Raw genomic sequence first — 14,595 nt, forward strand, 5'->3', positions numbered from 1 at the left:
AAAAAATCACGAAACTGATTTTCGAGTTATGAAACTCAAGATATGATTTTTAAAGCGACTAGTACGCAGATTGGCAGTGTCTGAGAAATATTTTTATAAGGGGTTTAAAGTCTGTTAACACGTCGTGTTCGACTCCGGTGTCGGTCTCAGGTTCGGGGTGTTACATTTGATTGGTATCAGAGCTACGGTTTAGTCGATTCTAGGACTACCGTAATGCGTTGGGTCTAGCTATACATGCCATTTTATGTGATTACTCGATAGTGTGGTGATTTTTGACAATTGTAAATGTGTTTATTTATAGTAATGGATCCCGATCCCGACCGAGAGGTAGCTGATGATCTTGAGAGTGTAGCGCCTGCTCCCGCACAAGGGACAGCGCCGGCGGACTCTCAACCTAATGCTAGTAACCCGAATGAGGAAGCTAGACAAGCTTTCTATAGCGTGATGAATGATTGGTTCAACCAATACATTCGAACTAATACGGCTGCTCCACAACCTCCATTCCCGACTAATACCACCCCCGCACCTACAATACCTCCGGTAACTGACCAAATAAGGTCAAATAAGCCCCCAGTTGATAGAATCCGAAAACATGGGGCTACTGAATTTAAAGCTACGGATAGCGACGATGCCGAGCAAGCTGAATTTTGGTTGGACAACACTATCCGGGTACTCGATGAGCTATCTTGTACACCCGATGAATGCCTAAAGTGTACTATCTCCTTGCTACGTGATTCTGCCTATTATTGGTGGAGTACTCTGACTTCTGTTGTGCCCCGAGAGCAAGTAACTTGGGAGTTTTTCCAAACTGAGTTTCGGAAAAAGTATATCAGTCAGAGATTTGTTGATCAAAAACGGAAGGAATTTCTTGAGCTTAAGCAAGGTTCCATGTCAGTTACTGATTACGAGCGAAAATTTGTTAGACTTAGTAGATACGCTCGGGAATGTGTTTCGTCCGAGGTTATCATGTGTAAACGCTTCGAGAATGGGCTGAATGAAGATATAAAAATGTTCGTTGGCGTTCTTGAAATACGAGAGTTCGTAGTACTGGTCGAGCGAGCTTGTAAAGCCGAAGAGCTTAGAAAAGAAAAACAAAAAGTTGATGTGGGAACTGGAGAGTTTCGTAAAAGATCTTCGAGAAAGTCTCTTCAACAGGCATCGAAGAAATTTCGAGATGATGCGGGCCAGTTTAGAGGCACTTCGGGCCTTTTTAGACGAGATCGTGATCGACCCCCTGTGGGTACACGAGGCACTTTGGTCGCCAGTGTTGGGAATGAACGTCGAGATAGAACGAAATGTCGATATTGCGGTAAATGGCATTCGGGGAGTTGTAGATTCCCTGACCGCTCCTGTTACAAGTGCGGATCAGTTGACCACTTCATTAAAGATTGCCCGAGGTTGTTTGAACAGAATGAAAATCAGAGTGGGAAACCGGGTGCTACCACTGCTCGAGGTAGACCATCTGGAAATACGGGCAATGCTAGTGGTGGTCAGAGAGGATCTAGAGATGCTATGACCAGATCCGAGGCTCGTGCGCCTGCTAGAGCTTATGCTATACGTGCCCGCGAGGATGCTTCTTCGCCTGATGTTATTACCGGTACTTTTACTCTCTTTGATACTAATGTAATTGCTTTGATTGACCCAGGTTCTACTCATTCTTACATATGTGAAACCTTAGCATCCAGTAAGATTTTACCTATTGAGTCTACTGAGTTCGTAATTCGGGTGTCAAATCCCTTGGGTCGTTACGTGCTTGTCGACAAAGTGTGTAAGAAATGTCCCCTAGAAATTCGAGGTTCCTGTTTTCCGGCGGACTTGATGCTTTTGCCGTTTGATGAATTTGATGTTATTCTTGGTTTGGATTGGTTGACCGCGCATGATGCGGTTGTGAATTGCAAAAGCAAGACTATTGATTTGAGGTGCGCAAATAACGAAGTAATCCGAGTTGAGTCTACGAACTTGGAGGGGATGCCAGTTGTAATATCAGCAATGTTGGCCCAGAAATATGTAAGAAAAGGGTGCGAAGCATACCTTGCGTATGTACTGGATGACAAAGAATTAGACAAGAAACCCGAATCTGTGCCGGTGGTTTGTGAATACCCGGATGTTTTTCCTGAAGGATTACCGGGTTTACCACCTGTTCGGGAGGTAGAGTTTGGTATTGAGCTTGTACCTGGGACTACGCCGATTTCGATAGCTCCGTATCGTATGGCACCAACCGAGTTAAAAGAGTTGAAAGCTCAGTTGCAAGAATTGACGGATAGAGGTTTTGCTCGACCAAGTTTCTCACCTTGGGGTGCACCAGTATTGTTCGTGAAAAAGAAGGACGGAACCATGAGGTTGTGCATTGACTATCGTCAACTGAATAAAGTGACGATAAAGAACAAATATCCGTTACCACGTATCGATGATTTATTCGACCAACTGAAGGGAGCCTCAATGTTCTCAAAAATAGATTTGAGATCGGGCTATTATCAGTTGCGAATTCGAGATTCGGACATACCCAAAACTGCTTTCAGAATGGGATATGGTCACTACGAGTTCTTAGTGATGCCGTTTGGGCTCACAAATGCCCCTGCGGTATTTATGGATTTGATGAATCGGATCTTCAGACCATATTTGGATCGGTTCGTAGTTGTGTTCATTGATGACATCTTGGTCTATTCAAGAGATGAGACCGAACATGCTGAGCATCTGAGGCTAGTGTTGCAAATTTTGCGGGATAAGCAGTTATATGCTAAGTTCAGTAAGTGTGAGTTCTGGTTAAGAGAGGTTAGCTTCTTGGGTCATGTGGTATCCGCATCGGGTATTCAAGCTGACCCGAGCAAAAAATTTCAGCCATACTTAACTGGAAGCCTCCAAGAAATATTACCGAAGTTCGGAGCTTCCTGGGACTCGCCGGTTATTACCGACGATTTGTCAAAGGTTTCTCGATGATAGCCACACCAATGACGAAGCTACTTCAAAAGGATGTTAAGTTCGAATGGACGGAGAAATGTCAGAAAAGTTTTGATCAACTAAAAACTTATTTGACTGAAGCTCCAATTTTAGTGCAACCCGAATCAGGCAAAGAGTTTGTCATTTATAGTAACGCATCCCTACTTGGGTTGGGTTGCGTATTGATGCAAGAAGGTCGAGTGGTGGCCTATGCGTCGAGACAATTAAAGCCACATGAGAAAAATTATCCGACCCATGATCTTGAACTAGCTGCCATCGTATTTGCTTTAAAAATATGGCGACATTACTTATTTGGTGAGAAGTGCCATGTATTTTCGGATCACAAAAGTCTCAAAAATTTGATGACTCAAAGAGACTTAAATCTGCGACAAAGACGTTGGCTTGAGTTGTTGAAAGATTACGAGCTTGTCATTGATTACCACCCGGGAAAGGCTAATATGGTTGCGGACGCCTTAAGCCGGAAATCATTGTTTGCTTTACGAGCGATGAATGTGCACTTGTCTATTCTACCCGACAATGTGCTAATAGCTGAATTAAAAGCCAAACCATTATTGATTCATCAAATTCGTGAAGCCCAGAAAGTTGATGATGAATTGGTTGCAAAACGGGCTGAGTGTGCTCCGAACAAGGAATCGGAGTTTCAAATTGATGATGATGATTGTTTGAGGTTCAGAAGTCGTTTGTGTATTCCAAGGAGTTCGGAACTCATTTCGATGATTCTGAACGAAGCCCATTGTAGCCGAATGTCAAGTCACCCGGGGAGTACGAAAATGTACAACGATTTGAAACGTTGGTTTTGGTGGCATGGTATGAAACGAGACATCTCCGACTTTGTTTCGAGATGTTTAATATGTCAACAAGTGAAAGCGGAACATCAAGTGCCTTCAGGATTACTTCAGCCGATCATGATACCCGAGTGGAAATGGGATCGAGTCACAATGGACTTTGTGTCCGGACTGCCATTGTCAACAAGTAAGAAGGATGCGATTTGGGTTGTTGTTGATAGACTGACTAAGTCGGCTCACTTTATCCCCGTGCGTACGGATTTTTCATTGGATAAACTAGCCGAATTGTATGTTTCTCAGATTGTGAGATTACACGGGGTACCTATTTCTATCGTGTCGGATAGAGATCCGAGATTTACCTCACGATTTTGGAAGAAATTGCAAGAAGCTTTGGGTACCAAGCTGCATTTTAGCACTGCTTTTCACCCCCAAACCGATGGTCAATCCGAGCGGATAATTCAGATACTTGAGGATATGTTGAGATGTTGCATCCTCGAGTTCAGTAGTTCATGGGAACGGTATTTACCTTTGATTGAATTCGCTTACAACAATAGTTTTCAATCAAGTATTAAGATGGCACCTTACGAGGCTTTGTACGGTCGTAAATGCCGTACACCATTGTTTTGGACCGAGCTCGGTGAAAGTAAAATTTTCGGAGTTGATTTGATTAAGGATGCCGAACAGAAAGTAAAGGTAATCCGTGAAAGTCTGAAAGCAGCCACAGATCGTCAAAAATCGTATGCGGATTTGAAACGAAAGGACATTGAATATCAGGTGGGAGATAAAGTGTTCCTTAAAGTTTCGCCTTGGAAAAAGGTACTCAGGTTTGGCCGTAAGGGCAAGTTAAGCCCGAGATTCATTGGGCCGTACGAAATCTCCGAACGAGTTGGTCCGGTTGCGTATAGATTGATTTTGCCCCCTGAGCTTGAAAAGATTCACGACGTCTTTCATGTTTCGATGCTTCGACGCTATCGATCTGATCCATCGCACATAATTAGCCCATCAGAGGTTGAAATTCAAGCCGATATGAGTTATGAAGAAGAGCTGATGCGTATCCTAGCTCGTGAAGTGAAGGAGTTGCGAAACAAAAGGGTTCCGTTAGTGAAGGTGTTATGGCTCAAACACGGGATCGAGGAAGCTACTTGGGAAACCGAGAGCTCGATGAAAGAACGATACCCAAACCTATTTACCGGTAAGATTTTCGGGGACGAAAATTTCTTAAGTGGGGGAGAGTTGTGACAGCCCAAAATTGACCCTAGTCGGGAAGTGGTTTCGGGACCACAAAACCGAGTCATAAAAATAATTGATTTCCATATTCTATGCTTATTATGTGTGTACATGAGTATGTGGAAGTTTCATTCTCCAATTTTTCCAATTGCATGAGAAATTATTAAATAGGGATTGATATGAGACATGGTGAAAATATGATAGGCTAATTTAAAATGGTCTATTAATGCATGTTGTGAAAATGATGGGTTTGCATGTCAAATTACCCAAAATTTGAGCTAGTGGTTGGCCATGCTATGGGTGGAAACATGTTGGGAACATGTTGGCCTAGTGAGGTATGTAGAAAAAAAAATAAAATAAGGGGCATGGGCATAAAATAATGAAAAGGAGTATGATGAATACAAAAAAAAAAATGTGTGTAGTTGTTTCCCCCTCCATTGCCGTGAGCTAAAGAAAAGAAAGGAGAAAATTTTTGTTCATCCTTTCTCATCTTCATTTAGCCGAAACTAGAAAGAAAAAAACAAAGAAAAAAAAATGCTCATCCTTTGGTTCATCCTTGGCCAAAAATTTTAAGGAGGAAGGAAGAGGAAAGGTTGAAGAGGTTCGGCCATGCATGTAGCTAGGCTAAGGTATGTTTGATGATGTTCCATGAGATGCATGCATGTTTTAGTTGTTAGCTTGAGTTCTACCTAGCCCATGGTCTAAATCTTGCTATGTGATGGAAATGACACTCGGCCATGGATGCATCATTCTTGGTTGATGTTTGATGTTGTGGTGATGAGGCATGAGGATGAGTTAAGATTCGGCCTAGGTGGAGTTTGTGTTAATGCCATTGCATGCTAAATATGAAGCTTGGTAATGATGCATGTGATGGTGGCTTGATGATTCTTGAACCTCCTTTTTAGCATTTTTGAGTGAGCACATATGTGCATTGGTTGCTAAATGGAGAAGAATCGGCTAGCAAGTTGTGTGCTAAGGCCGAATATAACTTTTGCATGTTAATGAGCAATGCATGTGTTAAATTGATGGAAAGGGAGAGGATGCTTTACTAGTGTGTATATGTGTGTATTAGCCAAGTTTTGAACTTGAAACAAAAGGGTGTTTAGTCAATACAAGTGACCATACTTGTAGAATGTATTAAGTGTTGAAATCGGCCCCAAAATAGACATGCATATTTGGCCAAGGGGGGAAAATTAGCTAAAATGTTGAGTTTGATTCATGATTCCGTACATATGTGACTTTAATGTCTAATGTATAAATATGGGCTAAGTGCCTTGTGTTCCTCTTTTCGATGCTCAAATGATTAAATCAATTTATTTGTTTAATTAAGCTCAAGAGCAAAGGGGAACTAAATCCGATAAAGGGAAGGAAAAAGTGGTCGAATAGCTATCGGAATCGTTCGACAACACCCGAGGTAAGTTCTTGAGTAAAAGAGCTTAAATTATGATGTGATTAGATCATGTTTTGAGCAAATTAAAATCATGCTCTTTGTGTGGCTATTGAGCCGAATTTGCAAGAATGATAAATGTCTTGTGTTTGAGTTTTGCTAACGAAAATGAAATACGAATGGGCCATGATTTATTGTTAAATGTGCATGGTTATTTGAATGCTGTCCGGGCTAAGTCCCGAAGGCTTGTGCTAAGTGACAATATCCGGACTAAGATCCGAAGGCATTTGTGCGAGATACTAATTCCGGGGTAAGCCCGAAGGCATTTGTGCGAGTTACTAAATCCGGGTTAAGTCCCGAAGGCATTTGTGCGAGTTACTAAATCCGGGTTAAGTCCCGAAGGCATTTGTGCGAGTTACTAAATCCGGGTTAAGTCCCGAAGGCATTTGTGCGAATTACTATAACCGGGCTATGTCCCGAAGGCATTTGAACAAGGAGCTATATCCGGTTAAATTCCGAAGGTACGTGATTTGGGAATGAATGAACTTGCTGTAAAATTCCAGTTAATACTCTCGAAACATCCCAACATTGAGGTATGTTTCGTATGTGCTTGAATTTAGTTGAGCCCTTACAAATAAGTATTCGCTCAGTTGATAAACGAGCTACCGGCCTTTGGCTGAGTTGATCTTTTGTGTATGTACATAAGGGTTGATAATGTGAAGCAAGTACGATATCGTAAATTTGTGCATATGAAATTATCCGTTTAGCTATATGAATGCTATACTTTTGTTGTGCTGGAATTCCTTGCTCAAAACTTACTAAGCATAAATTGCTTACTCCGTTTCATTGCTCCTCTGTTTTATAGATTTGGTTCTCCAGCTATCGGACTCGGGATCTTGAGGTCAAAGTCGCCCACACTATCAAAGCCCCCTTTTGGTACAATTTTGGTTGAACTTCGAAATGGCATGTATAGGACTACCCGTTTGTTGTGGGTCGTGGACCCTTTGGACATGTATAAATTTTGGATAGCCATGCGAAAATGGCTTATATGTGTTTGAGTATATTGTTATAATCATTTGGTGTGGATATGTTTGACAAGGATTGGCCATGGGGATGGTTAATCACTTTCATAAATTGTGCTATTTATGCAAAAAGGGCTAGTTGAATCATGGAAACCATGAAATAGGTAAAGTCTACCTTAAAGGCAGATGCTGACAGCAGCAGTGATGTAGATTTGGAAAATCACTAAAAATATTAGGAAGGGAATTAAATAGTGAATAAATTATGTAAACAAACCTTGATGAATCTACTTTCATAGGAAAGTAACGAAACAATCATACGGATAGTATGTTAAGAGATATTCAGGTTCTCGTGAGACAGGACCAGAACGGTTTCTGGATTTCCTGTTCCGACTTTGGAAATTCATTACAAATTAACCAGAGATAATTAGGAGTCATATTATATATGGATAGATTCCTCTCTGAGTCTAGTTTCTATAGAAACAAACGGCATCAGTATTGGAGCCCTGTACAAGGAGATATCCAAGTCGTAATGCGCAAAGGTCAGGGTAGTCGATCCCTGTAACATGGGAGACTTTGACTAATAAACTGTACTAATTGGCCTGACCAAAAATTCTAGAAAAAAATTTGTAGATGGGCATATGAGTCTAGTTTGAGGGAAAAATCACGAAACTAATTTTCGAGTTGTGAAAATCAAGATATGATTTTTAAAGCGACTAGTACACAGATTGGCAGTGTCTGAGAAATATTTTATAAGGGGTTTAAAGTCTGTTAACACCTCGTGTTCGACTCCGGTGTCGGTCTCGGGTTCGGGGTGTTACAGGCTTCATATATATTTTTTGTTTAAAATTGACATGTATTGGTGGGTTGTGGTGGCAGCTGGTGAGCCCTGGGGCATGGTTGACTAATATGTGCCAAGAAAGATATGAAGTTAGAGAAAAGAAGAGTTCTAAGAAGGTAACATATGATTTGATTTCTTTTCTTTTATATTTCCTACAATGCAATCATTTTTTATGCTATTGTTCATGTTTTTGATGTAGGGTTTTGGCATGATGCAGAGCCCAAGAGGATTATAGGCCATGGGGAGTATAGAAAGTGATTCAGATTGAAGATACATCAATGGCAACAGCAGGGCTTTTTTTCTTTTCTGATATTTTTGGGGGGAATATTTTTGGAGTTGATGTTAACGGGCTGGAAAAAATATAGAGAAGTTAAAACAGGGGTCTGCTTGCTTAGCTTTGTGGTGTATAGATGTTTGATATTTTTTCATATACATAAAAATGAGATTAATTATTATTTGGATCAATATTTGTAATTTTGGCAACTATTATCCCATGAGACTATGTTGTGATTTTTATTAATTCATATTTTAATAATAATTATATTAATAATGTTATTAAATTATATATTTATTTTTATTTAATTATATTTAATAATAATCCTATTAAAATTTAATAATAATAACAATAATCATCTACCTAAAAAATTCTATTACTCTAGTCATTTAAGCCTTTTTTCTTATTCTATTACAACATCTATTTCATTTAACCAAACACTATAATACTATTACAACTCTATTCCATTCCATTCAAGCTAACAATTAAATTACTAATTACAATTCTCTTCCATTACAACCTTATTTCATTCCCTCCAACCAAATGTGGTGTTAATATCTAAGGACAAGGGAAAGTATTTAGAATAACTTATTACATCAAACTTGACAACATTACAATATAGAAGTTTACTAAAGGCAGACATATAAGGCGTAACACTAAACTACATCACTTTTCCATTGTCTGCATATTAACCCACTTCGCCACTAATTTGGCGTACTCTTGGCATTGTCCCTCCTAGAGCATACTTTGATCGCACACCTGAAACAAAAACAAACAGTTTAAGTTCTGAAGAACTTAGTGATTTTTATCACCAAAAGTACATGGGCAGAGACTTTATATAACTTGAAGAACATTTGTGCACCATTTATCTTTCTGAACCACTTTCTTCTGTATCGGGCGGATACTATTACAGATTCGGCTTCCACTTATATGTCAATTATCACTCTTCAAATACCAATTCTTTCTTATTTGACTAACTGTAGATCCTTCCAGGCAATTCATACATCTCTTTTTCTCATTGACACTTATAAGAAAAAAGCCTTCAGAGCCCACTTCATACAGACCATAGCTTAACACGTACCGCCATCCCAAAACAATTGCTCACAAAAATTAATCACTAGCGGATACATATACATTTGGCGAATACTTACGTAGACCTGAATACCACCAAACTATTATTTAAATGATACACTATTTTGATACATTACCAACTTACAATGATAATGTACTACTCAGATAATGCACATGAATTCCATACCACTTCTTCATAGAACCCCAAAATCTCAAAATAACAATACCTCAAATTCCAAATAGTTTTAGAAGAAATCATTATAAAACCCAGATATGACAAATTCCAGATAATAATGATTCAACCACTACATATCACAAACAAACTCACATTAGCAATTTCTCAGGTCATACGTAGCTACATATACGTCCATATTCAATGCTAACATATTATTATGGCAGATACCCTTCTTAACATACAGACATATTTTTGTTCAAGAAAAGTCACTTAACCTCGGATATATCATAACCCTATCTCAGCAATACTTTATACAGAACTATCGGAATTTATTTATAACTTACCATAAAGGCATATGAGCAAATTTTATCAAATAGGCTTGGCAGAATACACCATAAGGGCTAAACAGAATATGCCATAAAAGGCATCATAAAATATCTCATTTTTACTATCCCAACGAACTTTATAGAATGTGTCATGGGTTTTTCCTCATGGACTTATACATAATTTCATGTATCGTGATATGTCATTTCGATTCATACACTATCGAAGGCTACACCATGAATATAAATACAACATATCATGCCATGGGTCTTAACCACATGGTCTTACATACGTTCATGTATTGTGACCTACCATTTCGATCCATACACTATTGAAGGCTACACCATGAATATAAATACAAACATATCATGCCATGGGTCTTAACCACATGGTCTTACACACATACATGTATCATGGTCTGCCATTTCGATTCATGCATTATCGAAGGCTACTCCATGAATATAAATACAGACATATCATGTCATGGGTCTTAACCACATGGTCTTACATGCATTTATGTATTGTGATCTGCTATTTCAATTCATACACTATCGAAGGCTACTCCATGAATATAAATACAGACATATCATGTCATGGGTCTTAACCACATGGTCTTACACACATTTATGTATCATGATCTGCTATTTAAATTCATACACTATCGAAGGCTACACCATGAATATAAATACAAGCATTTCATGCCATGGGTCTTAACCACATGGTTTTACGCTTTTTTTCATACCGTGATATGCCAACCTGGTTAGCAATATAATTGCCCTACCAGAGGCTTCACAATGGGACATTTCTCATTACTCACTTACCCAGATTTGATCGCATTACTGACGAACTCATACTTTTCATGTCACAAGTTTTACCTACATACTTACCAATCAACATTCCTCTCAACATAACTTATTACATATCATCATAACACTTATCTCATCTTTACTATACTTGTACACTTACTAATTATTATAGATATAATCATATTCCATATATATATATAGATTTTCTTCTACTTGAAAATTTTACTTAAGAGAGAGAGTCAAGGTAGAGACTTACCTGATACCCACCTACTGTAGTGAAAAACTCCAGATTCAACCATCCTTCTCGAACTAGCAGTAACAATTACTTACAGAATATAGGATCACCATTAAAACTCATTTACACACAAGATACTATCATCTTAATCACTGATAACCCCCATGCAAAACCTTATACTTACAACTTACAGTTCAAATACCACATATAAACTTACTCATTCAGAATTTAACATGCATTGTTGTAATACTTACCTGGAGATAAGATAGCCACTGATTAGATCCAGGTTCACAGCTTCCAGCTTAATAAGGAAGAGATACTATTTGATTTAAGAAAAATAATTAGAGAACAGTATTCAAGGAAGAAGAATGAGCTTTTCCTGAACTCTTCTTACATATATATAACTCATCCTATTCGGTGGAATTTACAAGTGTCTCACATTTCAGAATTTCCCTTCTTATTGGTCTATAGTTTTCAAGAGAAATATAAATGAGAATTTACTAGTCTATCTAGTTGGTTCCTAACCAGGTTACTTTACAACCTAACTAGCACAATACTTTAGACAAACAAGGTGTACTATACTTTTGACGATAATTCATATCATACTTACCCCTTTTTGGCTTAACACTATCTTTTCCTTTAAATAGCATAATATCTTGAAACAAAATCTTCACTTACATACACAGTAGTTACAATACGCCCAGATCTATGCACCAAAAGAAATATATGGACGGATTACACTTCGCCAAACATATTATTTTGTCGCTATTCGCCAAAATCTTAAGTCTACCAAACTTGGGGTGTGACAGGGGGTAGCAGTAGATAGTCCAAAAATAAACTCATTAGGAAAAATATGCTTTAAAATGACAACTTCATTGCCATCAGTGAGGAAATGCACCTCCAAAACAACTACCACAACTACAACTACGACTGTTGCAACATTGCCTCATCCTCCTCTGCTATTTTAGCGTATGGATATACTACCTAAGACACGATGTGGGCTTAATAAGCCTAAAAGTATTCAATGTGGCAATATTGCACATTCTAGGTTAAAGGGAAATCTCTTCTTCTTCTTTTTTTTTTTGCTGTTTAAATTTTATTTTCATATGTAGTTATGGGATTTTTTTTGTGTTGCAATTTACCCTCGAAAGAACAAATGATTTTAGTTTAGCTGTCAATTGTTGTTATTTGGTTTTGTTTGGTCAAAAGTTGTAGGACCATTGTAAAATTTGCAAACTTTGCAATTCAATTTAGATATTTGATTAGTTAATCCATTCAAGTTCTAACAATCTCATTGATGGTGTTTGAAAATAATTCTTTTAGTGGTTTGCTGGGAAATGAAAGAACATGAAAAAGAAAAAGAAGGAAAAAGAAAGGAAAATAAAGAAATAAAAAAAGGAAATAAATATTTTAATATTAAGAAAAGGAAGAAAAAAAAACATGTGACACATTTAACATGCCACGTCAAACGCACGTTACTAAATAACGGGAGCAAAGGGTTGAGTGGTATTTTTGTAATAACGTGATAATATTAGTGACATCTTCATAAGTTTTAAAAAGTTGGTGGCAAAAATTATAAATTAACTAAAGTTCTGTGGCATCTGGTGTAGTTTACCCTCAATATTTTACTATTATAAAGTGAATATCCATTAGAATAAGAAATTTGATATACTTTAGGACTCTAATGTCTTTTAGGAATAGAGATTTATTTTGTTTATATTTTTTATGTCTATAAATATAGAAATCATTGTAAATATTTTGTTTTCTTATTTTTTTTTTATTTTTTTTATAACATCAATGATATAATTAATCTTTTTTTTAATTTTAAATTATTGACATACAGACACAAAATTTAAAAACAAATGTGCACCAACCATTGAATCCTTTGACAAGTAAACTTGGGGTAGGTAAATTTTCACATGGATCAAAAGGGTTTTGATAAAAGTCTTGTTGCAAATATACCTTAAACTAAAGGGTTTTTTTCTTTTACGTTTATTAAATTTATATACTAATCATAAGTCAAATCGAAACCAAATTGACGCACTTAGGGTGAGTTTAGATGGGACGTGTGTTTACTTGCGGTTAGTGTAAAAATAGCGGTGGCGGTAAGATTAGATACTGTAGCGATACGGTAACGTGAGACAACAAGTAAGTTAAACGCACCGCACCGCATGCACCCAATCGCCCATCCAAACCCACCCTTAGTCTTGTACGAGAAAACCAAAAAGGTAATTGTGAAATTTACACCTATTGATTTTATTTAGATACAATAAATGTAATATAAAATAAAATCGAACCCATATTTTCTACCAATTTTATGGTCCTCAAATCGCATTTGTGCACTCTGTTGCAATGTTCATTGGACACCCACGATCTAACTAGACAGACCTCTTCTATACAGAAAAATTAAATCAAAAGGGAAAAGGGAAAATGTAAAACCCAGAAAAAGGAAATTAAAAATAAAATTAAAAAGGTAAAATGAAAACCGTAACACATATGAATACCCAGTCTTAGGAAACTTTCAAGAACTGGTTGTCTTGTTTAAGTTATCCGATTCTGATCCTTTATTAGGGGACTCCCTGTTGTCTTGCTCTCTGATTCCGATATGGATGCCCCAAATGAAATCACGGTGGAGCTACTACCTGAACCACAGGTTGTTTCTTCCAATCTTTTTGAGCTTACATTCGGCCGTAATCTTTGAACCGATGATGGTTCCACCGTAACTTCAGCAGGGAAATTCAGTAAAGCCTTTGAACCACGCATCCTATAAGCTGCCTTGTCATAAGCCAAAGCAGCAGCTTCAGCTGTTTCGAATGTGCCTAGCCACATCCGTGCCCCTTGTCGAGTGGAGTCACGGATCTCGGCGGCGTATTTACCCCATGGGCGACGCCTGACTCCCCTGTAATGCTTCTTGGGTGAGTTCCTGGCTGGTTCAAGCGTGGTTTGGTTTGTTGCGGTTACCTGAAACTGAAACTGATGGCAATAGTTATTGAGTGGGAGGGCGTGATGAGCGTTGGCTTCGTCCAAGACTTGGAAGATGAACATGTCTTGTGAATCATTCTCATTAAGTGGGAGATGATGATCCATATTCTGGGACTGGGAGACTTCAACCATGGATTCCTTTCGGACCTTTTTTGCTCTATGGGATGTCATGTTGGGTTGATGAAGCCCTCAAGTTTGTACAGAGTGGCTCTAGTCTACAATTGTATTTAATTTAAGAAACTATAATCGTGATTATGCGTAGTATATATTTATATCCTCGTTTAAAATATGCTGAGATTTGTTCGAAGATACCATCATTCTTTTTTCTTTCCTTAATATTCTAATATCATATAATTTATATATATATATTACAAAGTTATTAAATTTTTAATATGTTTATACAATAAAAATTTGACATGCGATAAAAAAAAATATTTACGGAGAAAAAATTTGCAACATAAACCCCTTTAGCTTTTTTATATAATTTTTAAACGTGTTTGCAAGTTACATC

At 37.8% G+C, this 14,595-nt stretch overlaps 1 protein-coding gene across 1 annotated transcript; it reads right to left on the minus strand.

Annotated features, from left to right (window-relative positions):
- Positions 1-13,368: 13,368 nt before the first annotated feature.
- Positions 13,369-14,295, minus strand: LOC107941184 (pathogenesis-related genes transcriptional activator PTI5-like). The gene has a single exon (NM_001327447.2). It carries the CDS (start codon positions 14,253-14,255, stop codon positions 13,644-13,646), a length of 612 nt encoding a protein of 203 aa, NP_001314376.1. The 5' UTR covers positions 14,256-14,295; the 3' UTR covers positions 13,369-13,643.
- Between the last annotated feature and the right edge of the window lie 300 nt (positions 14,296-14,595).

Source organism: Gossypium hirsutum, chromosome D06 (assembly GCF_007990345.1).
Source record: "Gossypium hirsutum isolate 1008001.06 chromosome D06, Gossypium_hirsutum_v2.1, whole genome shotgun sequence".
Taxonomy (NCBI): Eukaryota; Viridiplantae; Streptophyta; class Magnoliopsida; order Malvales; family Malvaceae; genus Gossypium; species Gossypium hirsutum.

Bases quoted from the DNA above. Each gene is read 5' to 3' on its own strand.
- LOC107941184 (NM_001327447.2), bottom strand. From the start codon at position 14,255: ATGACATCCCATAGAGCAAAAAAGGTCCGAAAGGAATCCATGGTTGAA.